The sequence below is a fragment of the Elgaria multicarinata genome, chromosome 16, assembly GCF_023053635.1.
Source record: "Elgaria multicarinata webbii isolate HBS135686 ecotype San Diego chromosome 16, rElgMul1.1.pri, whole genome shotgun sequence".
NCBI lineage: Eukaryota > Metazoa > Chordata > Lepidosauria > Squamata > Anguidae > Elgaria > Elgaria multicarinata.
Window position 1 is genome coordinate 7,710,771 of NC_086186.1, and position 24,928 is coordinate 7,735,698.

At 43.7% G+C, this 24,928-nt stretch overlaps 1 protein-coding gene across 2 annotated transcripts in view; it reads right to left on the reverse strand.

Moving 5' to 3' along the window:
* Nucleotides 1-7,853: 7,853 nt before the first annotated feature.
* Nucleotides 7,854-24,928, reverse strand: part of TBC1D2B (TBC1 domain family member 2B) — a 30,036-nt gene continuing 12,961 nt past the window's right edge. Inside the window, exons 1-11 of one of the 2 annotated variants that reach the window (XM_063142693.1) lie at nt 24,030-24,126; nt 22,056-22,216; nt 19,656-19,873; nt 18,561-18,953; nt 17,767-17,877; nt 17,178-17,371; nt 14,999-15,493; nt 13,436-13,553; nt 11,658-11,843; nt 10,897-11,018; nt 7,854-8,232 (exon numbers count right to left, since the gene is read on the reverse strand). In XM_063142693.1, coding sequence (XP_062998763.1) covers nt 8,037-8,232; nt 10,897-11,018; nt 11,658-11,843; nt 13,436-13,553; nt 14,999-15,493; nt 17,178-17,371; nt 17,767-17,877; nt 18,561-18,953; nt 19,656-19,873; nt 22,056-22,216; nt 24,030-24,097 — 2,262 coding nt within the window. In that variant the 5' untranslated portion in view covers nt 24,098-24,126 and the 3' untranslated portion in view covers nt 7,854-8,036. Of the gene's footprint in view, nt 8,233-10,896; nt 11,019-11,657; nt 11,844-13,435; nt 13,554-14,998; nt 15,494-17,177; nt 17,372-17,766; nt 17,878-18,560; nt 18,954-19,655; nt 19,874-22,055; nt 22,217-24,029; nt 24,127-24,928 lie in introns of those variants that run through there. The other variant, XM_063142694.1, reaches the window with a different exon arrangement.

Below are 24,928 nucleotides of genomic sequence, written 5' to 3' on the forward strand. Positions count from 1 at the left end.
CAACACTGCTTTCTGAATGGTCACTGTAGTAGTTTACATATACACCACCTTCTTCGGTCCCAGGGACCACATTGAGTGTCTGCTGGGGGCTGGACATGTGTGCATGTACACTCATTCACACATGCATGCAAGGCGGGGTACAAGCAATAAAGCAGAGTAAAATAATACAGCTCCGTCACTTCCTTGTAGCATCATCTAAGTTTGCCCAGTTAAAAATGCCCAAGTATAATGCATCATTACTAGTAAGTTGCCAGATCCATTTTTAAGTTGCTTTTGGGTTACCATGTTTATGCTGTTGGGGGGGGGGGGGAATCCTTGTTAAAAGGATACCGTGGGTGTGCTTGGAATATATTGTTGCTGGGCAATAAAGCTCTCATATTTTCGTAAAAGTTGGGATACAAAATCCCACCCTTTTCTGTAACAGCTGAAATGTTAAACATTGAAGAGAATTCCTTTGAGACAAGTCATTCAGTTCCACAAAGTATTTATCGCTTTAAAACAAGAACAACCAGAAGCCGCCCTCCCACAACAGTTCTAGGATATCAATTAGAAAGAGGTTTTCCAAGTGCCACAAAACTTTATTTCACTTTGATAACACGCAGGAAGTATACGACGGACCTGAAGTATTTTTCCTACAGAAGCCAGGAGGTTAAACAAGACCAGGCACACGGCTGAGCTGGTGTTTCAAGGGAAGACGTCCGACTTGCAAACCCCCAATTTCACTCCCTAACATAGTGGGTATAATAATCGTGTACATGTATATAACAGCATTAGAAATAGCTTTGGCATGTCGTACAAAGCATTCTTAGCTTGTTTAAACGACCTGGGGCACCTTAAAGATGAATTTATTGCAGCTTAAACTAATTTAACTGCTTAAATTGTCAGCGGAAGGAACAGGTTATATAGCCACACACACACACACACACAAAATCAGGAACAACAATTTATTACAAAACAATACCATTTTAAAAACAAAACCACTAACATATGTATGTAAACATTTAAATAGAAAACAGATGTTTTAAATGCATTTTAAAAACACGCTAATTTGCAAAAAGATATCCTTGTTATAAAATGGAGAGCAAGTCATCTAAGCAGTGGGCAAGTAGGGGTTCCAGTTGCCGGATGTATAACACCCTTGCGATCTTCTTCAGTAGTATATACATGGCAGAATGTGACTTACCTGCTCCAGAGTGGGATCATATTCAGACTTACGTAAATCAAGAATCGTGTTTATTTTATCTTAGAGTTCAAGCAGGTACATATGGGAGCAGGTGATCCTTCAGGTAAACTGGCCCCTAGATGTTTAGGGCTTTGAATGTTAATACTAGCACTTTAAATCGGGTCCAGATATTTTGACGGAGTTGACTTTCAAGAAAACAAGTTTAGGGTTGCAGCTGTATCTGTTACTTGTTTATAATCTGTATTATAAATTACCATTTTTATGTGAAAAGTGCCTTTAAGTAACCACCTTTGTCCAACAATAGGGTACACTAGCTTCTTGCACACTCATCCTCCTGCAGGTGCTGCCCATGGGTGAGATTAAGTGTTTAAAAAACACATTGTGATGACGGAGATGTAGCCTTTATCTTATTTTTTTAATGAATATGGTGAACGACTATTTTTTAAATTCCTGTAATCTGCCCAGAGGAACTTTGTTATTGGGCAGGTTGAAACATCATAAATTAATAAACAAATTGGGCATTTGGGAATCCAAGTGGGTGCTGTTGGATAATGCGAACCAATTGTTGTTGTTGTTGTTGTTGTTGTTATTATTATTATTATTATTTTATTTGTTACCCGCTTCTCCCTCTGGATCGAGGAGGGGTACAACACAAATTGAAACGCCATAAAATACATATAATTAAAACATTTAAAACTAATACATTATTAAAAGCAGCACATTATTAAAAGGCATCTTAAAATTCAACTGGGTAGACTTGCCGGAAGAGATCAGTCTTTATAGCTTTCTTAAAATCCGGAAGACTGTTAAATTGACGAATCTCTCCCGTCAGGTCATTCCATAATCTGGGAGCGGCAGAAGAAGAGGTCCCCTAGGTGTACCGGTGACCAGCCTGGCTGCCATATTTTGAACTAGTTGAAGTTTCCGGACTAGGCAAACAGGTAACCCTATGTAGAGCGCATTGCAGAAGTTGAGCCTCGAAGTTACCAGTGTGTGCACTACCGTCTTTAGGTCTTCAGACTCTAGGAAGGGGTGCAGCTGGCATATCAGCCGAAGCTGATAGTAGGCACTCCTGGCCGTCGCATCTATCTGGGCTGTCATTTGCAGCGACAGATCCAGAAGCACCCCCAAGCTGCAGGCACAGTCTTTCAGGGGGAGTGTAACCCCATCCAGAACTGGGTGCCTTCCTCATTGCACTGCTCTTGCATGCTGTAGTTTAGGCATTATTGCTTTCATCTCCTAAACAATTATTGCCTGCCTGTTTTACAGTACTGCTGCAAAGTTATGGGCCAAAACAGCGGGCCGAATTGAAGTAAAAATGAGACTTTGTGTTCTGTGCCACTGAAAAAGAAGAGGAAATGTGTTTTCATTGTCAACCTCTGCAAGGCCTCCTGCGGGGTCAGTCCAGCCTCCAAGGAGAGTCTCTCGGTCGCATAGCCGCTGATGTCCTTTCCACATTTCTGTCAGGGAGATTCCCCGATCCAGTAGGGAAGGGAACGGAGTCCAGACAGGTCCAGACTCAAAGGCTTTTAGAATGGTTTCATTTATGGACCATGTATGAGGCTTGTAATCAATAAGGGATGGGAGGAGGGAAATTATGAATTCATTGGAGGGACATTGAACGTTATAAAAGTTTGTTCTGTGGAAGGTTGGGGCAGAGAGTTCAGCCTTTGGCTTACTGGAGGTGAGCTTCCTCCTACACGTGTAGTTTGAATAAAAGCCCTTGAATCTGGAACTGCCTGGACACCGTTCTCTTCCCTACTGGATCGGGGAATTTCCCTGACACTCCTATGGCAGAGCTCACCCCCCCCCTTTGCTCACAGGACGAGCTGCTCCAGCGTACAGGATAGGCTGTCCCTGGGCCACGCTCACAGCCGTTTCCTGGCACAGACGATGCCCTTTGCCCTCTGGCAAGGCAACCACATACCGGGGCCTGCTCTGCACTTGTCACCCACCCAGGAACCCCGGCTGACCGGCACATTTTCGTCCAGCTTACATGCCGCAGGGAGTGGATTCCTTCCCCTCTCCAAATGATCGTCATCCCGAAGACCTATTCGACTCCGTGCTCCCTGGATTGTTTCCTTGCTGCCCCCACAGGAACTAGCGCAGTTCTATCCTGAGGGGAAAGGCCACTGGTCAGAGGCAGAGCACATTGCTTCGCAAGCAAAAAATATAATACAACGCTAGGCCGAAATGCTTAGTATGGTGAGTAACAAAAGCCTGGGGAAAAGACCTTTGCTGAGACCTTGGAGACTGAGCATTGAACTAGGCGGGCCAGTACGCTCATGAGTCACTTACTATAAGGGGACTTCATATAATCCAAACGCAACTGGGAAGTAATCATCATCCCATATCACCTACGCTCAATTGCTCTCTTCGGGTGAATTCCACAAGGCTCAAGAATTTGCTTTAAGTGCTAATCCATAGTATAAGAACGGAGACTTTTAAGATGTGGGGTCTGAGCTTGCTTTATTCCTCTTTCTCCCTCTCCATCCCTTTTCCTTGGGTGTCACATCTTTTAGACTGTAAACCTGAGGGTGAGGACTGTCTTACAAATGTTTGTAAGCTGCTCTGGGAGCATTTTCAGTTTTAAACAAACGAGTTAATTTCAGGGGTTCTCTACAGCTGCAAGCCCTTGATTTGCCACAGAATTACAACGGGTAGGAATGTATGAGAACAAGGCAGCAGAGAACTTCCCCAGGAAAGCCAAATTCTCCTTCCTGCACTCAAGTTGTTACTTCACACCAACAATTTCAACTCCTCGGATCTGGTTTCCGGAGATCTAAGAACTTCCACATCGGATCTCAGGTCAGAGGCAATCTCAAGCTAACAAGAACAACAACAATAACACTGAACTACAAAGCAGTAGAAAATTATTTTTATTGATTTATTTACTTGCAATGATTTTGGATACAAAACCAGGTTACATTTCAAGATTGCAACCCTTTCTGTTGTGCTTACACTGTCCCCCACCATTTCTAATACTTAATCATTCTTGAGGGATGAATTAAGAGCTGTATGGAAGTCTGAGAGTTTAAAAACACCGAAAGAGGCAAATTTAAATTTCTTCATGACCGACTGAAACAAATATGATTATGATTTTGTTTGTCAAATGGACTGAAACCTTGTTGGTCCATGAACCGTTACAGACAACTACTAATTCCTGGTCCTAATGCAAAGACGACTACCATGTACATATATCATAAAAAACAGTAAGGGGGAAAGAGCTTTTTGAGTCCAATGTACAACAAGGGACTCCACTGAGGACAGCTCCTGCATTAGCCCCACTAGAAGAGGAAAATTCATGCACTTTTTCATTTTAGTGAGAACTGCACAAGAGATGTGCTTGTTCAGGGATGGGGAACATGTCCCCTTCTAGATGTTGAACTGTAACTCCCAGCAGCTCTCACCATTGGCTATACTGTCTAGGGCTGATGGGAGCTGAAGTCCAACATTTGGAGGGCCATACATTCCCCACCCGTTTTAGATGTTTTGTGCCCAGTGACCTTGGTCCCTGCATGTTATGACTTGATTATAGCAACTATAGAATGGATACGTATACTGTGCTCTTTCAGCAAAAGCTAGGTGTGCAGTGCTAGATCCCATTTCTCTCTGCCTCCAGTGTGACAAAGAATTGATCTGTATGACCTGGAACCTTGCACAAATGGCTTGAGTGGTGTGGATTATACAATACTTAAATAGAAACCATGCATAAGATACTTTGCATATATAATATGTAACATATTTTGGAATTCTTTACAAAAAAAGAAGTGTAGGAAAACCTCATTGCAGTAAATGAGACCTGAAAAAGCTCAAACGTAAGCTCCACATTCGGGGCAGGAAGGGAGCAAAGGGAAGGTCACCGTTCTGGGTTGATCTCTAGTGTTCTTCAGTTTTCAAAGCTTTTTGCCTCATTTAAGTAATTGGCTCTACCACTGCGGGCAGCGATTCAGAGTCATCTCGCAGAAGTTTGGTCTTGTGGAAGAGTAAATTTCCAGATCAACAGACAAATGTCAGGCAGCAAGAGTTCACCATACTATCTGCAAGGGGTACAAAATACTGAGGCGGCGGGGTGTGGGGGGACGCCTTTCACAAATGAGTTCAGGAGGATTGGGCGTGGACTTTCATCGCAATGCGGAAAACGGTAGCTGTTGTTTTTGTTGAACAATCTCAGCAATCTTGTATTGGGAAACTCAAAGGAACAAAAGGCCTCAACATCAATGCTACAAAAATTAAGGAGGATTTGAAGGAGCATAAAAAAGAACCATGAGCAAGAAAAGGAGTAGATGTGGTGTTACATTCCCCCTTCATCTACGTTTGCTGACCAGGACAATCTTCTTATCAGGTGTTCGGCTATGATTCACAATCCAAACGTGCACTTTCAGCTACAGCAATTTCAGGGAACACGGATGGAATCCCCTTCAGCTAGGAAGAGCTAAATAAAAATGGTCCACCCCAGGTATGGTTTGAGGCCAGCTCTTCCAAAACACAGGTAAGAAGTCTTGACAGCATGGGATTATCCAACTGTTCTTTCAATCAGCGTTGGAAATACAGCACGTGTGATAATACAAAGGAAGAAAGCTTACTAGAATTCAATTACAAGGTATAAAAGATGGTAAGTGTCAGCACTGATGTAAACACAGAGGCTGGGTTTGTATCCTCGAAGCCCCAATGGAAATCTCATCTGTTCAGTTTGCCGTTCCCTGCGTGAGCGCCTTTGCTTGCCCTGCAGATGGCTCCAATCCTGGCATCAGAGCAGCGATCTCTGCCTGATGAGAGTCGAACTGACATGCCACACCATTTTGGCTAAGACTGAAACGAAGTAGCACAAACTGCATTGTCAGCATAAAGCCTCACTCACACACAACTAAGACCTTCTCCGGTTCTAATCAATGCCGGGTCATTCATTACATGAACAAACGTCAATTGGAGATATGTTTTAGAAAACGTCAGAAAGAGAATGACTCGGTCTGAAAAAAGCAGCCTTTTATGTGCCCACGGATGATTGCACAAGTGTAGAGAGGTTCTCCCCTCTCTGACTACAAATCGCATTGCAAACTGCAACGTCAAAAGCGGCTTGCAGTGTAGCATCAGAGGAAACTGCTCTTTGGGAAAAAGGAATGCATGTAGATCAGATTTCTCTAACTGGAGCCTGGCAGATGTGTTGGACTGGAGAGTTACTATGTCTAACAAGGGGACATCAAGTTGGGGGGGGGGGGGAAGAGGAGAAAATTCAAGGTATTTATACATTTATAATAACAACCAAAACACACCCTCCCCTCCATTTTCGTCAGGTTCACAACCTTTACCTAAGGCAACACGCACGGCTGCAAAAATCACAGTAATACGATAGGAGGAACCTATCTGGAATTTCTCTGGCATTACATTTCACCAAAAAGACAGGAGCTGAGCACTTCCAAACTTGCAATGGAATGCAGTATAGAAGGGCAAAAGAAAAAAAAATAGATTGCAATATTTTCAAGAAAGCAAATCCCTGACTTTAACCCCCTTCCCCAGTAAGTGGGGTTTTCAGTACAGTTTTGCAAGTTGAAAGTAGTTTCATTCAAAGAGAAAGCAAAGAAATAAATGGTTCATGTTGCTGGACTCTTTCCAAATTAACCAACTCCAGCTTTTCCGGAGTAACTTTAGACTGATTTACAGCACTTTCACAGATCATTAAGTCAACCCAGCCTGCCTGGTCGTTGACCAACCTGCCACTCATTAAAAAAGAAAGGCTTCTCGATACAAAATCCCTAGGGAACAATAAGGTATCCATCATGATTGTATCGAGTGGAGGCCACCAGGCACACGCACCTTCACCTGGTCAGAGCAGGTAGGTGCTGAGTGAAGACGAATATCCTGCTTGCTGATGCTGGGATAGCTCATTTGAGGACAGGCTCATGGCATTCCGTCCTGGAGAGGGCTTCTGTGCCTTTGAAAACATCCTGCAAGGGAGATATTGGCATTTTCCTCGATCACCATAATATCGCAATAGGAAAAGCTGCTCCAGCAGAACTTCTTCTTGCCTTCTGGGTCTTAAAGAGACAGGGGCCCTGCCCAAGGTTGAACTTGGCAGTGTTGTTAGATTCCTCAGGGTGCTCACTTACCACCATGTGAAAGTATACTTTAGCTACCCTTCTGGCTAAAAATGGAGGCGCTGGGACCAATGGAATGAGATCTTAAGAGCACTTGGTCCCTTGGCAAACACCATCGGCTCCAGGCAGTCTCTTCACATTTTCCCGGTTTTAAGTACGTGTACAGATACGCCAAATAGCTGTGAATATTTGGGCTAGTTTTAAACAAATAGGGCTGAACAGCCCATCCTCAACAGGCCAATGAAAATGTCATTTTTAAAAATATATATATAATCAAAGCTAATGAGGAATGTCTCTCCGAAATGGAACAGCCTGCACATTCTTAAGGCATAGTGAGAATGAAGGGTATGGAAGGGGGGAAAGAAGCCATCAGGAATTATGTATAAAATGGCAGGTATTAAAAAGAGGAAGGACTTTGCAATATTGCTTCCTACGTACGTACTTCAAAAAAACAGGGACTTCGAAAAGAGAAAAACAAGCAGCTTAGCTGCACGGTGGGAACACAAACTCCTTTAAGTGCTTTGTACACAGTGGCACACAGGTGAATTTAAGTAGAATTGTTTGGCCTTTTGAGAGGGTCGGGAAAAGATTTCTGCAATGAAGTGCTCAATTTGGAAATCTGTCCTGCAAATTTCCAGCTGCCGTGGCTTAGCATTCAGTTTTGATGGATCGTAACGAAAGAAGCCTTTTGGAAGTTAAGCCACTCCACAAAGCTTTGGTTATGATCCCAAAGAGAGTCTCAACCTTCGGGGGCTTCCTCAACCATCCTCTTCATCGTCACTAATGAGGTCCCGTTTATCTGGGTTGGTTTCCCGTTCACGCAAGAAATCCTCCCGGATGGCTTCAAGTTCCATGAGCTCAAGGCGTACTTTCTCCAGGTGGTAGGCCCTTCGGTTCCTTATCTGGCGCAGCGGGAAGGGATTCAGATCCCCAAAAGCAATACTGTTAAGTTTCCTGGAAGAGAAAACAGCAGCCACAGATGACTAGCTACATTCCCTTACGAGGGACTGCAATGAAATCAAAGTCTGTCTGTTTGTCAAGATACTCCCATAGTCCCTCTCTCAAGGTCAATAGCATGACACTCCCTAATAAATTATGGAGGGGTGGGGGAAGAAGAGGAGAGAAATAAATCCTAGCTGCAAGGAGGCTGTTGGCTCATTTTTGTTTTTAAACTGGCATTCCAGTGGGGTGGGGGGAGTACACAGCTCTTAGCCCTGATCTTCCTTCTGGACTCCTGAGCTTCATGGAATGGCAAGTAGTGAGGCTGCTGCTGCTGCTGCTGCTGCTTCCATGGAGCCAAGAAGATACACCTTGCTTGGTCTCTTGAAAGGATAAATCCACTAAAACTATGTAAAACAGTATAAAAACAACGGTATCCATTTATTAAAAACAACAGTTCTGGGGTCCGTTAAAAAACAAACAATCTTAGCGTTGTTAAACGCTGTTAAATGCCTGGGAGAAGAGAAAATATTTAAGAGATGGGGAGAGATGCATTGGGTAGGTTTCACAAGTGACCTATGTCTATCTAACTTAGGCCTTAGCTAGACCTAAGGTTTATCCCAGGATCGTCCCGGGGTCATCCCTGTTCATGTAAATGACACACAGGATATCCTGGGAGCAGGCAGGGACAACCCCGGGATGATCCCAGGATAAACCTTAGGTCTAGCTAAGGCCTTAGTTAGGTAGCTTTGCAAACCCTCACTGAACGCACAATTTGCAGAAACAAAATGCTCAAGGGATCACACCATGTGGGATCAGTTGCAGATTCAAGCCGAGATGCGGTTTAGAAAGACAGGAAGTGCCATGACCCTGAGACGTATTAAGCTTTCACTAAACAGCGCTTGGTCTACTCAAAACAACCGCACTGAACGTTCCAGATGTTTCTCTTCCTTCTGCCTCCTTTGTTTATGAGGAAACAATTTATCTTTCAGAACATGTTTGTTTTTTCTTAAAAAATGAGCCTAGGCTAAAGTTATATTTCTTGATATTGCAGCGTAACTTAGTTCTACTGACTTGTGTGAATAAAACTGGCCTTGCTGAAGTACTGAAAGCCATTTAGTATTGTATTACGTAAGGCTTCTCCAACTTGGTGCCTTCCGGATGTGCTGGGTTACAATTCCCAGCATCCCCAGCCAGGGGACGCAAGAGCCAGGAAAGGAATGAGCCCTGAAGAAAAGCTGTAGCTAATGTAGCTCACCAGGGGGCACTGCGTGCTCTGACAAAATGGATTTTGTCAACTTTAACTGGGTATGGGAGATTCCCAGAGAACTTTTGCTAGGCCAACATCTATTGCCTTCAGGAAGAAACATAGATCCATCCTCCGATTGGAGTCCACCAGGGGAAGAGCCTTCAGCGTGGTGGCCCCCCTCCTGTGGAATTCCCTGCCTCTGGAGGTCAAGCAGGCGCCAACTTTGTACACCTTTCGGTGCCTCCTGAAAACATCTTTATTTCAGGAAGCCTTTCCTTAATGTCCAGCCAGGAGTCACTGTATTTGCTTCTTTTAAAAATCTGTTTTAAGTGTTTTATTCTGTTTTTATTTTCATTTTATCTTGTACACCGCTCTGAAATTTTCAATGGGGAGCAGTATATAAATATTGTAAATAAATAAATAATAAATAATAAGAAACAATGCACATTTATTTAGCTCAACAAAGCAAGAAAATGAGCTGTGCTCTCTCACCCCCACCCCACCCCGTACTTTGCTGAGCACCAGTGTTAAGTATTGGGCTTTTGAGGTACCCTTAGAGGTCTTGGTTAATAGCAGCTTCAAGAGGTGGAGATGTATGGTTGGATTTGCACAGGCCAGAAGATGAGCTGCTAGCCTCCGAAAAAGAGGACAGGACTTATTCAGCTACCCTTAACAAAAGTAAAAATTAAAGGTGTTGCTTCTGGGAAAGGAATTTGGAACCAAACCACTGAGTTGGTTCTTGGGTGAACATACCCATCCCTTCACTTGCAAGATCAGTAAGTAACCCAATGCCCATGTTCTGAAAGTAACTGGGAGTCCTAAAACACCACTTTTTACCACATCGACCTGCCTGAGTGTTCAGGTCACTTCCTGAAGCCCATTTCCAGGTCTGCCCCACTTTCAGAGGCGAAGCAGAGGGCTGACTAGAGAAAGGCCCTTCACAACCGTGGTTGCCTGTCTGTGGAATGCTCTCCTAGCTACCAAATCTCATATCTTTCGAGATACAGGTAAAAAACGTTTGAACTTACCAGACTTTTTATAGTATTAATTAGATCTGTTTTAATGCTGCTGCTGTTCTTTTCTTGTCTCATTGCTTTTAGGAATATGTAACTGTGTTATATTCGTAATTGTTTTAATTTTTGTTTGCAATCCAACCTGGGAATTGTAGAGCTGAAGGGTGGGGGGGGGTATAGATTTACTTATTTATTTTAAAAGCTGCCATTTCTTAAGCCTACTTTTAACCAGTTCTTTAAATCATTCGCTAGATCCCCAAAACACTTCTCCCTTTTTTTAATGTATAGAAGTGCATTATTTTCTCTGAATCCATAGGATGAAACAGGTCTGTTTAGAAACACAAGTAAAACATAGCTGTTCCCCCGCAACCCTGCTGCCACTCAGAAAGCAACTTCTGATATCCCAGAAGAACTTACCTAGCATCAAGGACTGTGCGAGTGAAGTATCTGAGGTACTTGAATATGGACATCGAGTCTTGTAGCTTTAAGATCTCCTCCTCTTTGTATTTAAAGAGTGCCAAAGCAAACCGGAAAATGACCTAAACATTCGACAAACATCAGGTTACAAGAGCAAGCGAGCAGTGTTTAAAGTTCTCTGCTACTTTAGCTATCCAGATGGGAGGATGACAACAAAAGCAAGGATGAAAGCCTCAACTACTGAACACCCAACTACTCAGCTTGCTTTCCAGCTTCTGGGACTCCACCTTATATTGAACCAGAGCATTAGCCCCTCGAACCCAGGTTTTATTTATTTATTTATCATTGCCTTTTCCCCCTCTAAGGAACCGAAGGTGGCATACATAATCCTCCTCCTCCTCTCCATTTTTATCCTCACAACAACAACCTTGTGAGGTAGGTTGGTCTGAGAGTCTGTGACTGGCCCAAAGTCCCCCAGTGGGTTTCTGTGGCCAAGTGGGGACTAGAACCCGGATCTCCTGACTGCCACTCCATTTAGCCACTATACCACACTGGCTCCCCAGGTTTTCTGACACTGACTGGCTGCAACGCTCCAGTGTTTCGGGCGGAATTCTTTCATAGCCCTACCTGGAGATGTCAGACTGAACCTGGGCCCTTCTGCCTGCCAGGCCACTGCTCTGAGCTACGGCCCCTCCCCAAAGCAGCCACCTGCAACATTTGATGCACGAGAACAGGGAAGCTTCCAGGCTCACGCCACGTACCTTTGGCCCCTCGTACAGAAAGGCATCCCATATCTTGAAGAGGATGTCACTGACTACACTGTCTACAAACAAGACAAGGAACCAGTTGAAGGTGATGAGCGAATAGTCCACTCTGTACTGCTCAAAGTGGGCATGCAGCCGAGGGAGTTTCTCACTCATCAGATCTTTGAAGACTCTCTGGTCAACCTGGGCAAGTGAGAGAGAAAGAGGAAAACATCAGATCTCTCGGCATGCAGCACTAAGAGTTATTTCATGGTGGCATGTGAAGGCCTCGTGGAAGTGGGTGGATCAGTTGTCTCCAGTGGTGGAGCACAAGATCCGAAAGGTGATTTCTAAGGGTAGGAATAGTTCCTAGAGAACAAGCAGGGCCATAAGTCGAAATTGATGGGAGCAGAGTCATTATTTATCAACATGAGAGAACAAAAAGCTAAAATACGTACAAATAGACCAGTGAGCATAATGGTTTATAAAGCGTTTGTCTTGGGGCCATAAGCAGAAGGAGAAAAATATATTAAAATGGTTCTGTGAATTCTTGTGGAAGAGTTCTCATAGTGCAGTACCACAATGTAGTGGATATCTGCAGTCTTGGAAACACAATGAATAAAAGAAGACAGGTGAGGGCATGTACACTCCAGTGCGTAAGTAACAAGAACATAAGAAGAGCCCTGCTGGATCAGACCAAGGGTCCATCTAGTCCAGCACTCTGTTCACACAGTGGCCAACCAGCCGTCGGCCAGGGATGAACAAGCAGGACATGGTGCAAAAGCACCCTTCCACCCATGTTCCCCAGCAACTGGTGCACATAGGCTTAATGAGGGATGAATGCGCGGGCAGACAAACGACAGTCAGCAAATGCAATTTCCCCCGTGTGATGACACTCAAAGTTCTGCTTTGTTTTTAAAGGAAGCACCCAGCAGAAGATCCTCATGTCTACAGCCGTACAACATTTTTAGGGATGCCTTTGCCTTGTGTGCACCATCGTTTGTTCTGCTCTCTCTCTCTCTCTCTCTCTCTCTCTTGCATTGATCATCTGCCTTTTTACTTTTAAAACTGTCACGGGTTGCCCTGCCTTTGACAAAATGTCAATAAGCCTCTGTTTAGCCTGCACCAGTTTGAATTGCAGCTTGAGGTTCACACGAGTGAAGGCTCCTGCATGAGAAACAAAGAACAAAATCCCTGCACACAGGAAATATGTATCTCAGGGCAAAGGGTTCTAGCCTAGTTTTCACTCCAATATGCAAGTTTTCGACAGGCATGGATGGCTGATAATTAATTTCGATTACTTAAATTAGTGTACTGCCTGCATGGAGAAGAATCATAGAATCATAGAATAGCAGAGTTGGAAGGGGCCTACAAGGCCATCGAGTCTAACTCCCTGCTCAATGCAGAAATCCACCCTAAAGCATCCCTGACAGATGGTTGTCCAGCTGCCTCTTGAAGGCCTCTAGTGTGGGAGAGCCCACCACCTCCCTAGGTAACTGATTCCATTGTCGCACTGATCTAACAATCAGGAAGTTTTTCCTGATGTCCAGCTGGAATCTGGCTTCCTTTAACTTGAGCCCATTATTCCGTGTCCTGCACTCTGGGAGGATCGAGAAGAGATCCTGGCCCTCCTCTGTGTGACAACCTTTCAAGTATTTGAAGAGTGCTCTCATGTCTCGTCCACCCACTCTGACTCCCAAGTATCGTCCACCCACTCCCAGACTCCTGCTTTCCTCGCTTTTGTGAGAACTAGTGTTCTTTTAGATACCAAACCTGCATGTCAGCACACTCCATACCTGGGACCCTAGTAGGGTTTTAGTGTAATAGTCCCGAGGCATGAAGACTTCCACGATTGTAACGAGGCACCAAAAGGCGTCCTCCTGCTCCAAGTAGAGTAGCGCGATGGCAACGAGCCTGAAAAACAGCATGGAAATCATTAGAAACGTGCATTCCCACAACTCAGCTGATGGGTAACTAACACTGATGGATACTTGGACAACAGAGGGCAACATGAAGGAGTCCTGATTGGCACTTGCTTGTCCCAGCCTATATACGTTGGTTGCTCTCTTCCATTGCCTCTCCTTCTCCCTGTTCTCATCCTATTCCACAAAGAAAATCCTTTCCTCTCCTCTTCCACCTGATCTGCCTGCTCCCAAGGAAACCAAAGTCTCCCTTGAGAACAGACATTTTTGTGAAGCAAAACCCAGTTTCCAGGGGAAATTATATTCATATAAACATGATTAGAATTGTCTCCTATGCATACAGCTCTGCAAGACCAGAACGGTAGAAGGCTCGACTTCTGCAATGTGCTCTACATAGGGATACCTGTGTGCCTAGTCCGGAAACTTCAACTAGTTCAAAATATGGCAGCCAGGCTGGTCACCGGTACACCTAGGGGTGACCACATTACACCAGTTTTAAATTCTCTTCACTGGCTGCCGATTAGTTTCCAGGTGAAGTATAAAGTGTTGGTTATGACCTTTAAAGCCCTACATGGTTTGGGTTCAGGCTACATACAGGATCGCCTTCTCCCGTACAATGTGCCCCGCACATTCAGGTTCTCTGGGAAGAACTTCCTTCAGCCAGCAAAAACTAGATTAACAACTGTTACCCAGAGGACCTTCCCTTCTGCTGCTCCCAGACTGTGGAATGGCCTGCCAGAGGAGATTCATCAACTTAACAGTCTTTTAGCATTTAAGAAAGCTATAAAGATGGATCTCTTCCAGCAGGCCTATCCAGTGGAATTTTAGGAAGCTTTTAGTATGTTTTTAGGAAGTTTTAATAATGTATATTGTGTTTTGATTAATATTTTATGTATTTTTTACTTGCTGTTGTTCATTCATTCTGATCAAGGCAGGTTAGAATTATTTGGATTAAAACTGACAGCTACATAATGGTTCAGAGCTGGATCACACACACACACACCCCATGCCATCATAGTGGCCAGGTAAGACCAAGCTGCCTTGGGAGAGAAAAATGGACTATTAATGTAGCCACCCTCATAGAATCATAGAATAGCAGAGTTGGAAGGGGCCTACAAGGCCATCGAGTCCAACCCCCTGCTCAATGCAGGAATCCACCCTAAAGCATCCCTGACAGATGGTTGTCCAGCTGCCTCTTGAAGGCCTCTAGTGTGGGAGAGCCCACCACCTCCCTAGGTAACTGATTCCATTGTCGTACTGCTCTAACAGTCAGGAAGTTTTCCCCGATGTCCAGCTGGAATCTGGCTTCCTTTAACTTGAGCCCGTTATTCTGTGTCCTGCACTCTGGGAGCATCGAGAAGAGATCCTGGCCCTGCTCCTGTTAGTGACACACCAATTCCTGCAGTGCAATGAGACATTCAAGAGAGCACCTCCTACCTGTTGAGACCCTGGCAATATCCTATGTCTGGGTTCCGCCAAGAAAACGCAAGCAAGACGTTACGCAGCTTCTGCACCCCTTCGGATGCGGGTGAAGAGTAATGCTTATTGTTGGGCAAAGTCCGCAGGAGATCTAGTTCAATCTGCTTTGAGGCCGGGTTCTGCTTTTTAAGGGCGTTCTGAAGCAGGCCTTGGAAGTAGCCTGGGTCCGCACCATCCTTGAACTTCTTCACATGGAGGCTGATGCACCACTTCCACATCTGGGAGCGATGGGCATGTGGAATCCCACTCCGAATGAGGTTCTTGAGTTCCACGGAGCGCACCATCTCCCTGTTCATGGTGCTGGCCAGATAATTCTCCCATTTCACCCCTGTGGACATCTCCTGATGTTCAGTCAGGGAGAGAGATTTCAGGTCCAAGGCCCTGACCTTTGCTACCAGCTTCTCTTCCTCATCATCTTCTGGGACGGTTTGAAACCCATAAATATCATATTCACTGTAAAGAGGAGTAAAAACTGGATTAACAAGGCATCTCCGAGAGGTATTCAGGGCAGGAAAATTCTCAAGATAAGAAGAAAAAGTCACAGATGGCAGAGATGGCTTCTGGGCTAACTAAATGCATGAGTGTGTTTTCCATTATGTTTGTTCAAAAATGTTAATTCTGTGTTAAAAGTGAAGTACTTGTGACAGGTTGAACAGCACTATACTTGCCAATGAGAACCTTAAGGATTTAATTACATCTCTGTCCATCAGAAGAATCTGTTACACTGCATTCAGCATGCATACATTTTACCAGCGTGGCTGTGTCACTACATTCCACTTTGGCTGGCTGTGCCACTGGAAACCCCTGGATTTGTACATTTTAACGATTATTTTGGAGTGATGAGTACGCTACTCAAAGGTGATGGTAATAACCTGTTGAGTGTACAGTTCTTTGAAAATTTGGATTTGCCTCTTCGTAATCTGTGAAATGGCCCTACTAGCCATATTAAGCACGAGGCTTAGAACAATTCCTAGAGGTATTCTTGAATTTGAATGAGAAAAGAATATCTCAATATGTAGTGAACATTGATTGTTGCTGAGAAGACTAGAGTTCCTTCCTGCCCAAAATATATTTTAAATAAGTCAGGAACTAGACTGGTGGTACTTTTGGCAATTGTCATTGCTGATTATTAGTGAACTATCAATCTGATTTCTTTTGATTTGGCACTCTGCAATATTTGAGCCTTGGGTAATGTAGCATTAAGAACATAAGAGGAGCCATTCTAGATCAGACCAAGGGTCCATCTAGTCCAGCATTCTGTTCACACAATGGCCAACCAGATGTTGACTGGAAACAAGCAAGACACAAATGCAACAGCACCCTCCTGCCCATGTTCCCCAGCAACTGTTGTATATAGGCATATGACCTCTGATACTGGAGGGAGAATATAACCATCAGGGCTAGTAGCCCTTGATAGCCTTCTCCTTCATGAATATGTCTAAACCTCTTTTAAGGCCATCCAAATTGGTGGCCATCATTACATTTTGTGGTAGCAAATTCCACAGTTTTAGCTATGCGCTGTGTGAAGAAGTTCTTCCTTTCATCTGTCCTGAATTTCCCACCAATCAGCTTCATGGAATGACCTCGTGTTCCAGTATTATGAGAGAGGCAATGATGTTTGGTTAGTTTTATCCCAGTATTGTAGACTGATGGTGAAGAGCAGATTGCCTTAGGTCACCAAGTGAAGATATAGCTAGGGTGACCATAAGAAAAGGAGGACAGGACTCCTGTATCTTTAACAGTTGCATAAAAAAGGGAATTTCAGCAGGTGTCATTTTTATGCATGTCGCACCTGGTGAAATTTCCTCTTCATCCCAACAGTTAAAGCTGTAGGAGTTATACTGCAGCTATACTGTGACCAGATTTAAAAGAGGGCAGGGCACCTGCAGCTTTAACTGTTGTGATGAAGAAGGAATATCACCAGGTTCTTCATATATGCAAACGACACCTGCTGAAATTCCCTTTTCTATGCAACTGTTAAAGATATAGGAGCCCTGTCCTCCTTTTCATAGGGTCACCCTATTATAGCTGCAGTGAGAGATTTGAAACTGGAACTTCCAGCTCACCCTCTCGGTTGCACTCCACTATCCCAGCTCTCAGAAGAGAGCAAGTTCTATCAAGTGTGAGGCTGCTTTACCTAACCATGTGAGGTTTGAAGTATGTCTGCTCTGGCTGCTCACTGCTGTCCACTTTTAAGGCATCTTCTAGGAGCTGGGCCACAACGTCACGACGGACACTCTGTTCTTCCGAGCAAACTGGGGTCTTCATTTCTTGAAGCAAAATTAGGTACTTGCTTTCTACTTGACAAAGTTTGGCTTCTAGGCTCGTATACTACAGAGAATACATAAAGACAGCGTTTCAAACAGGCATTTACAGAAACATTTCCGTGATGTATAGTTATCCATTTTAATATGTACATAACTGAAAGACAGAGATGTGTACAAGCACAATCCGTCTACTTCCCATGAAGATAAACAACAATGCTACAATTTCCAAGCATTACAAAGACTCATGAAATCAATGCAGAGTAATTTGTGAACTTTAAAATTAAAGTTCTGCAACTGCATTTATACCGCATAGTTCACAGTAACACACTCACTTCTGTTTGAAAAACTTACTTCTAACACAATGAAAGAGGCACAGTTTAGCAGGATTTTACTTTTTGTTTGAATTTCAGGCATTTCAAAAGAGTGAAAGTTTTAAAAGAGAAGCTGCCTGAGGCTGACCTTTGCCATCAAGTCTTTCTCTCTGTTTTCGGCATTTCTTCGTAATGCAGAAAGTTCCAGGATCTCCTTATTTAAGAATTTGTTCTGGGTTTTGTAACCTTGAAGACTGTCCTGTCAACAAGAATAAATTTCTATTTAAAAACAAATAAATGTGTATAGAGAAGTAGAGGTAGAACCAAGAATGGAAGCTTTGCTTGGCAACCTCAATTTCAAAAATCAAATACCTCCTCAACCCTAGCCCTAACCCGAGGATTAACCTGAACCCAAATTTATCGCTGAGACGTCCCTCCAGCCACTAAGTCAGTAGGCAAGCCGTCCTTTTGGCCCACCCAGTCTGTCTGGCCCTGGCTAGGCTCTTCTGCGGCCCCCGTTCCTGCTCAGGGAGCCATGCCTCTTCAATCCTAACCCTAACCCAAGGATTATCCTGAACCCAAATTTATCACTGAGACGTCCCTCCAGCCACTAAAAGTCAGTAGGCAAGCCGTCCTTTTGGCCCACTCAGTCTGTCTGGCCCAGGCTAGGCTCTTCTGCGGCCCCCGTTCCTGCTCAGGGAGCCATGCCTCTTCAATCCTAACCCTAACCCGAGGATTAACCTTAACCCTAATTTACGTAGCATATCAACAGATTGTGTTCCCCTGAAAAGGAACCCTGAACTCAATATGTCATGATGCTTCTGTATGCTGGAGTCACACTTTTAAGAATTCTTCCCTGATATGGTTCAGCCAACAGAATTCAGGGACTTCTGAAGTCCTCTGACCCTCAAGACAAAAATAAGAATAAAGTCACTTCCTTACTTTCAACCTGTACAGCTCCTGCTGATCTTTGTTCAGGGAGGAAGACATGGAAGAATGGGCCGACCCACTCTGGGAAGACGACTGGTCCTCGCATTCGCTCAGCTCCCTGGAAAGCTTCATGATCACTTCATCTTTGGCTTGAATGGTCTCCATGAGCATGCCCAGCTGCTCGTTCAGATCGCCCACCTTGCTCTTCAGGTTCTTGACCTCCTGCTGCAGGTTGTCTTTTTCCAGATGGAGCTTCTCAAGCTGGTTGTTGAGACCCAAGATTTGATGGTCTTTCTGGTGAAGCAGCTCCAACTTGTCCTTTGGGCCCCCGTCACAGAGGTGCCCAGCAAAGTATTTGTCATACTGAGAAGACCTGACGGTTTGCTGAAGAAGCCTCACAAGTTCCTGTAAGCCAAAGAAAGGATGCTGGTGGATAGGAAATAGTGCATTCTAAGGAACACAAACGGGTTATAGAAGGCCAGCCTTCCCCCAACCTGGTGATCTACAGGTGTTTGGGACTGCAAAACCCATCAGTTCCAGCCAGCACGGCCAATTGTCTGGGATGATGGGGTTTGCAGTCTAAAATATCTGGAGGACATCAAACTGTAGGAAGGATGTACTAAGCAGAAGAGCAGCTGATTCATTTCACCATCTGAGAGCCAACACACATCTGATCATCTGTTGTTGACTTCAGTGTCAATTGCCGATTTGGGAGGGAAAAAACCATGTCAGCAACAAGGTCTCTGTAAATGAAAAGCTGTTTTTAAAAAAGAAGAGGTCAACTACCTCTTTTTTTTAAGGTGAATACAGCACTCAATTTACTGTCATCACACAGGCTGCTGAGTGCACACAAGGATTTGGCGAGTGAACTAGGAATGATCTGCGAGGAACTTAGAAGTTTCCTGGACCAAGTGTAGAATGATAGTGGGTTTCATAGTAAGACACACATACGAAGTTTAATCACATCCTCTAATTTTACAGAAAACATGCCCCTAATCTCTTGCTAGGCCAGGTTTTCCTCCACTGTTTGGCAAGCCAAGCAGTGCGCTCCGCCAACGCCAGGCCCTGCTGCTACTCTTTGTGGTCCCTTGCTTGCAGACTAGCTACCTTTTGGCTAGACAGCTCCTTCTTGAGCTTCTCCAACTCTTCTTGCTGGCTCTGGAACTTCAGCTGCATCTCTGAAGCCAGCTTGTTTCCATTCCACTCATCAGGAGAAGACTCCATGCTATTCCGGTTTTTGCTGGTTGGAATCATTTCCTTTAAAGGGCGCCTCGCTTTGTGTGGAATGCGGCCAAAGTCAAACTGGAAGGCTGAACCAACCACGCCTGCACAAAAGATAGGATGCTTCTCAGGTCAGATCAAACTTTGATATATTCTTCAGTTTGTTACGGAACATGACAGTGCTTGATCACCAAATCCAGGAAGAACGAGACAAAAACATTTTCAAGTAGATGAATTGCAAGCCATCTTAGGTTTTCTCTGTTTTGTCTTTTTAAAGTCCTAACAGTGAGGCCATGCAAAATTCAAAACCAGACATGAGAACAAAATAATGAAACCAAGCATGGCAGCACCTGCATAGTAACCACAGAACTCTCAACAAATTAAAGACCTTCCAAATTCAACAGCAAACCCCCCACAGAACCTATGTTTTACTTATTTGAAACCGGAAGACTTTCTTTTGGGATTTATGGATGAGCAGATGAAAAAGAACCATGGGACTATATATTTTATATATGACGACAGCAGCAAGATTACTATATGCCCAAAGATGGAAGGGCAAAATAGTGCCCACAACAGAGGAATGGCTATTGAAGATGTTTGAGCTAGAGGAGATGGTGAAACTCACGGCAATAATGACAGAAAAATCGACTTTAAGATTTATAACTGAATGGGAACTTTTTGTAAACTTTATGAAGGGACGAGAAAAAGATGACTTGTATATCTGTGGTTTCAACCAATAATGTAGGAAATGTTAAGAGAGAAATTAGAGGTTTGGATTTGACAGTGATAGAGTAAGAAAATATAACAACATTGTTACATACTTGTGCTGGGGGGAATATTGGAAAAACATTTTATTTTTGTTTGTGTTTTTTGTTTGTTTTGGCTTTGTTTGATTTTTGTGTGTGTCTGCTTATATGTACTATATTTTGCGTTGCAGTGTTTTTTATTTATTGGTGTTTGGAAACAATAAAAAAGATTAATTGAAGAACCTATGTTTTACTTATCAATGCACCCCCCTCCAGCTTTGACTCAAACTGTCTCCAGCCTTCCCCGACATGATGTCTTCTAGAACTTCAACTCCAATCAGCCTCAGCCAACATGGCTAACAGTCAAGGATGCTGGGAGTTATAATCTCAAAATATGGAGGGCACTAGATTGGTGCAATGGATGGAGAAGGTGTCCCCAAACTATATGCACGGCCAAAAGACTCCCTAATATCTCGGCTTGTTAAGAAGAGATAGGGTTGCCCAAACAGGGTCATTAGAGGGCCTCTCCCCATGAGCATCTGGGGCTTTCGACATTATTTTATTTATTTGTACATTTATATCCCACCTTTTTCCTCCAAGGAACCCAAGAGGGCTTAGAATGGTCCTCCTCTCCATTTTATCTCCACAATCACCCTGCAAGGTGAGGCTGAGAGCTATTATTATTATTATTATTATTATTATTATTATTATTATTATTATTATTATAATATTTGTATCCCGCCTTTTGCCCAATGCTGGGCCTCAAGGTGGCCTTACAAAGTTTAAAATATACATGGGGGGGGAAACAAAACCATAAACATTTAAAATACACAACAAAATTATAAGACATTAACATAGATGGAGGGTCAGATTATTCTCCAAAGGCCTGCTGGAACAAAAAAGTTTTAGCCTGCTTCCGAAAGCCCATCAAGGAGGGAGCCAGTCTAGCTTCCCCGGGAAGAGAGTTCCAGAGCACCGGAGCAGCCACCGAGAAGGCCCTCTCCCATGTTCCCACCAAGCGTGCCTGTGAAGAAGGTGGGACTGAAAGAAGGGCCTCTCCAGAAGATCTCAAAGCACGGGCAGGCTCATAAGGGAGAATACGTTCTTTCAAATAACCTGGACCCGAACCTGCGAGGTGAGGCTGAGAGCTAGTGACTGTCCCAAAGTCACTTCATGGCCAAGTGGGGACTAGAACCTGGGCCTCCCTAGTCCCAGTCCAACACTCTCATTACTACACCACATTGCTGGAAACACCTTCACAATGCAGGAAGGAGCTGTGCTACAGCAACAGCTTTTGCTGAAAAGATTCAAAGTAGAAGAACCCACTGGCATGCCGATCTTCATCGGAGGGTTTTCTGAATTATGGCCACTTCACAGCAATGAGGACCTGTTTTCAGGGTGTGCATTTCGGAATGGACTGTGCTTTGTCAATTCTCAAGGGTCAGTAGCCTCAAGATAAAGATTGTTCAAAGTGAACCACAGGGATGCCAGAGGGTGGGTGTGGGGGGAGAAAGGGGTGTATATAAAAAGCATTTTGCACCTTTGCTCGGTTCTGCTGAAAGCTTCCTCTTTTCTTCTTGAGCCATTGACTCCTCCAGATCCTTCGGGGTGGGATCTAGCATTTCCCACTCCTCCGTGTAAAAAACACTCTTGCGGTTTTCATGGCTTCCTTTCCCAGTTCTTAATGAAGACACAGAATTCCTGTGAAGTACGAAAGTTAAAGATGGTCATACAAAGAAAAGTAGCTTTTAAAAAAATAAATAAAGCTGACATAGCTGGAAAAATCAAAGTGAAAAACAGAGTCCTGCTTCCAAGAATTATTTTCAAACTTACTCCAGAACAGAAGGGGCAGGCGGGGGCGAACACACTAGAATATTTGTTCCTGAGCATATAAGTCTAAAGAATTGGGCAATTAATTTGCACCCTTTATGTTGTTCCCCACCTCGATCCAGAGGGAGAGGTGAGTAAGAAATAAAATTATTATTATTATTATTATTATTATTATTATTATTATTATTATTATTACATTAAAAGCAATTTCTAAGATACTTCAGGCATAAAGTGCAAACCTATAAGGTTTCTCAACCGGACAGTGAGAGGCTGCTTCTAAGAATGATAAGAGAGCCATTTATAGCATATGAAAGTGTGAGGAAAGGTGCAGCAGCAGTTTACCACAGAGGAATACCAAGAATCAGTCACTCTAGTAGACCTGGATGGTTTGCGCTTAAGTTAGAAAATCACTTCCTGCTATGGTGAAATTCAAAGTACTGGATATAAATAAGCAGCCTTCATGACAAAAGGTGACATTTGTCCAAAACACCACCTGGAAGGAAACCTAAATGATGATTCAGTTGCAGAGCTCGAATATGAGTTAGTCCTACATAGGAGCCTTTGCACATCAAATATTTCAGGTTCAGTCCTTAGCTTTTCCATTTAAGAAGATTCAGGAAGCGGAAAAGACCTCTCTCTACCAGTATGAGGCAACCTCCCTGTTTAGCTTAGCTAATTCATGAAAATCACTCTTTTGCTACAACATGGCCAAGTTTCTCTCAGATTTTTGTAGAAGGAATAATATAGTTCAGATTAAAAGCAAAGGAAACTGAAAGCCAAGCTTTTCAAAAGTGCTAAATTCTGCCCCAAATACTAGACTGGCAGAGTTTGAGCCCTGAAACCCACAGACTTGCATATTTGCTGTTCAGTAGAATCCTTTTTCAAACAAACTTTCAAGTCCAAGTTCTTCCTATTTCTAAAACTGATACAAAATTTGTATACAAATTATACAAAATAGTCTGAAATCTAGGAGTTTTACCCAATGAAGCAAGCTCTTGAAAGGCAAACTTCTAAATCACATGTCCTAAGCGATGAGGAATGTATACAAAAGAAGTGAAAGTGCCACTGGTTAATTTTATATTTAAAACAAAAAAAAAAATCCTGGTTACCAAATCACACGCTGTGATTACACCAGCCAAAGGTTACTACAGTACATGCGTTTCAGATATACTCTCCTCCAGCTTCAGGGGGTTTACCAGAATGGTTGAGCTCTGGGCAGTCACTTGCTTCAACAAAGGAAATAGCAAGCATTTCCCCCTTAGGCACATGTGATGCCGCATATATGCGACATGCTCTCGATAAGAGCAAATGCACATCACTTTGTATTTGTTACGGTTTTACTAGAATTGCTTAGTAGCTGCTACAACGCAGGGATGCAGACGTCCTGACTCGTTCTGCAGAAAGAAACATTCAAAGCACAAGATGAAATCGCTGCATTTCTGAAGGAGAAAGCCTGATGTTATTGTTAAGCAGCAAACAAGGGGGAACTTGGCCGAGTCAGATTTTATTTCCCCGTGGCTGACTCTGCACTTCAGCAAGCCCCTGGGGACTTTTTCAGCCTGTGAAGAGAGGGAATTAGCAGCCCCTCCCCTTGCTAATGAAGCACTGCAATGCACTTTTGTCTCAAGGACGCTGGGTCCTCCCATGCCTACCAAAGACCAATCCAGACCAATTGTTTGATCACCTTCTTCTTGACAGCTGCACAGGCACCTCTAGCAAGGGGCACGAAATCAACTTCTGCTCTTCACACATTATGCACACAAACAGTTCACCGCACAGGAACAGAACCAGGCACGGAGCACAGAACCAATGGTGGATGAAGGCTTACGTAGAGTTGATGCCCTTATATGGCTTAGGGTTACATCTGAACCTATCCTTAGGAGTGAGAAGTTAAAGTTAGGCACCCAGAACTCGAAGTGCCGCATGGAGGAAGGACTTGAAGGAGAAGCAGTAATTCAGTGAAGTCAGTCTTCTAGGGTTCTTCTTTTTTTCTTCTTTTTTTTGCAAAGTTTAACGGTTTAGAAGCCCTTGGACATTTTTGTGGTCAGGCTGACAAGCAGAGACAATCTTAGAGCGCATTCAGCATTGTAGGCGCAACAGTCTTCTTTTAAAGGATCTTTCTTTCTTTCTTTCTTTCTTTCTGCAATTCAGTAATGTTAGGAGGGAAATCAAATCATACTCATTGAAATCACAAGGCGGATGTGGTCTAATTTTTCCAGGACTACCAAGGCAACCGTTGCTGTACACGCACTGTTCTGTAATGATCTGGAAAAAAAGAGCCAGGAGATACAATCCTCCAAGTACTGAAGCTTCCCCCGCACGTGGAAAATTATGCGGTTTGTGCTAGAGAAGTACTTGGAGGACTTCATCCCTGGGCACCCTTTGAGCAATAATGAAAGGCTACTAGTATGGATGCTAAGGGACATTAAGAAGTTAAAGGATCAGAGGTCAGTCACCACAAGACCTTTGCCAGAAGCTGGCCAAGGTCAAAACAGTGTTTTCAGCTGCACAGTAGGCCTTACAATGGTTACAATGTGCCTTTTCCAAAAAAATAAAAGGGGGAAAAAGGAACACACAAAGGCC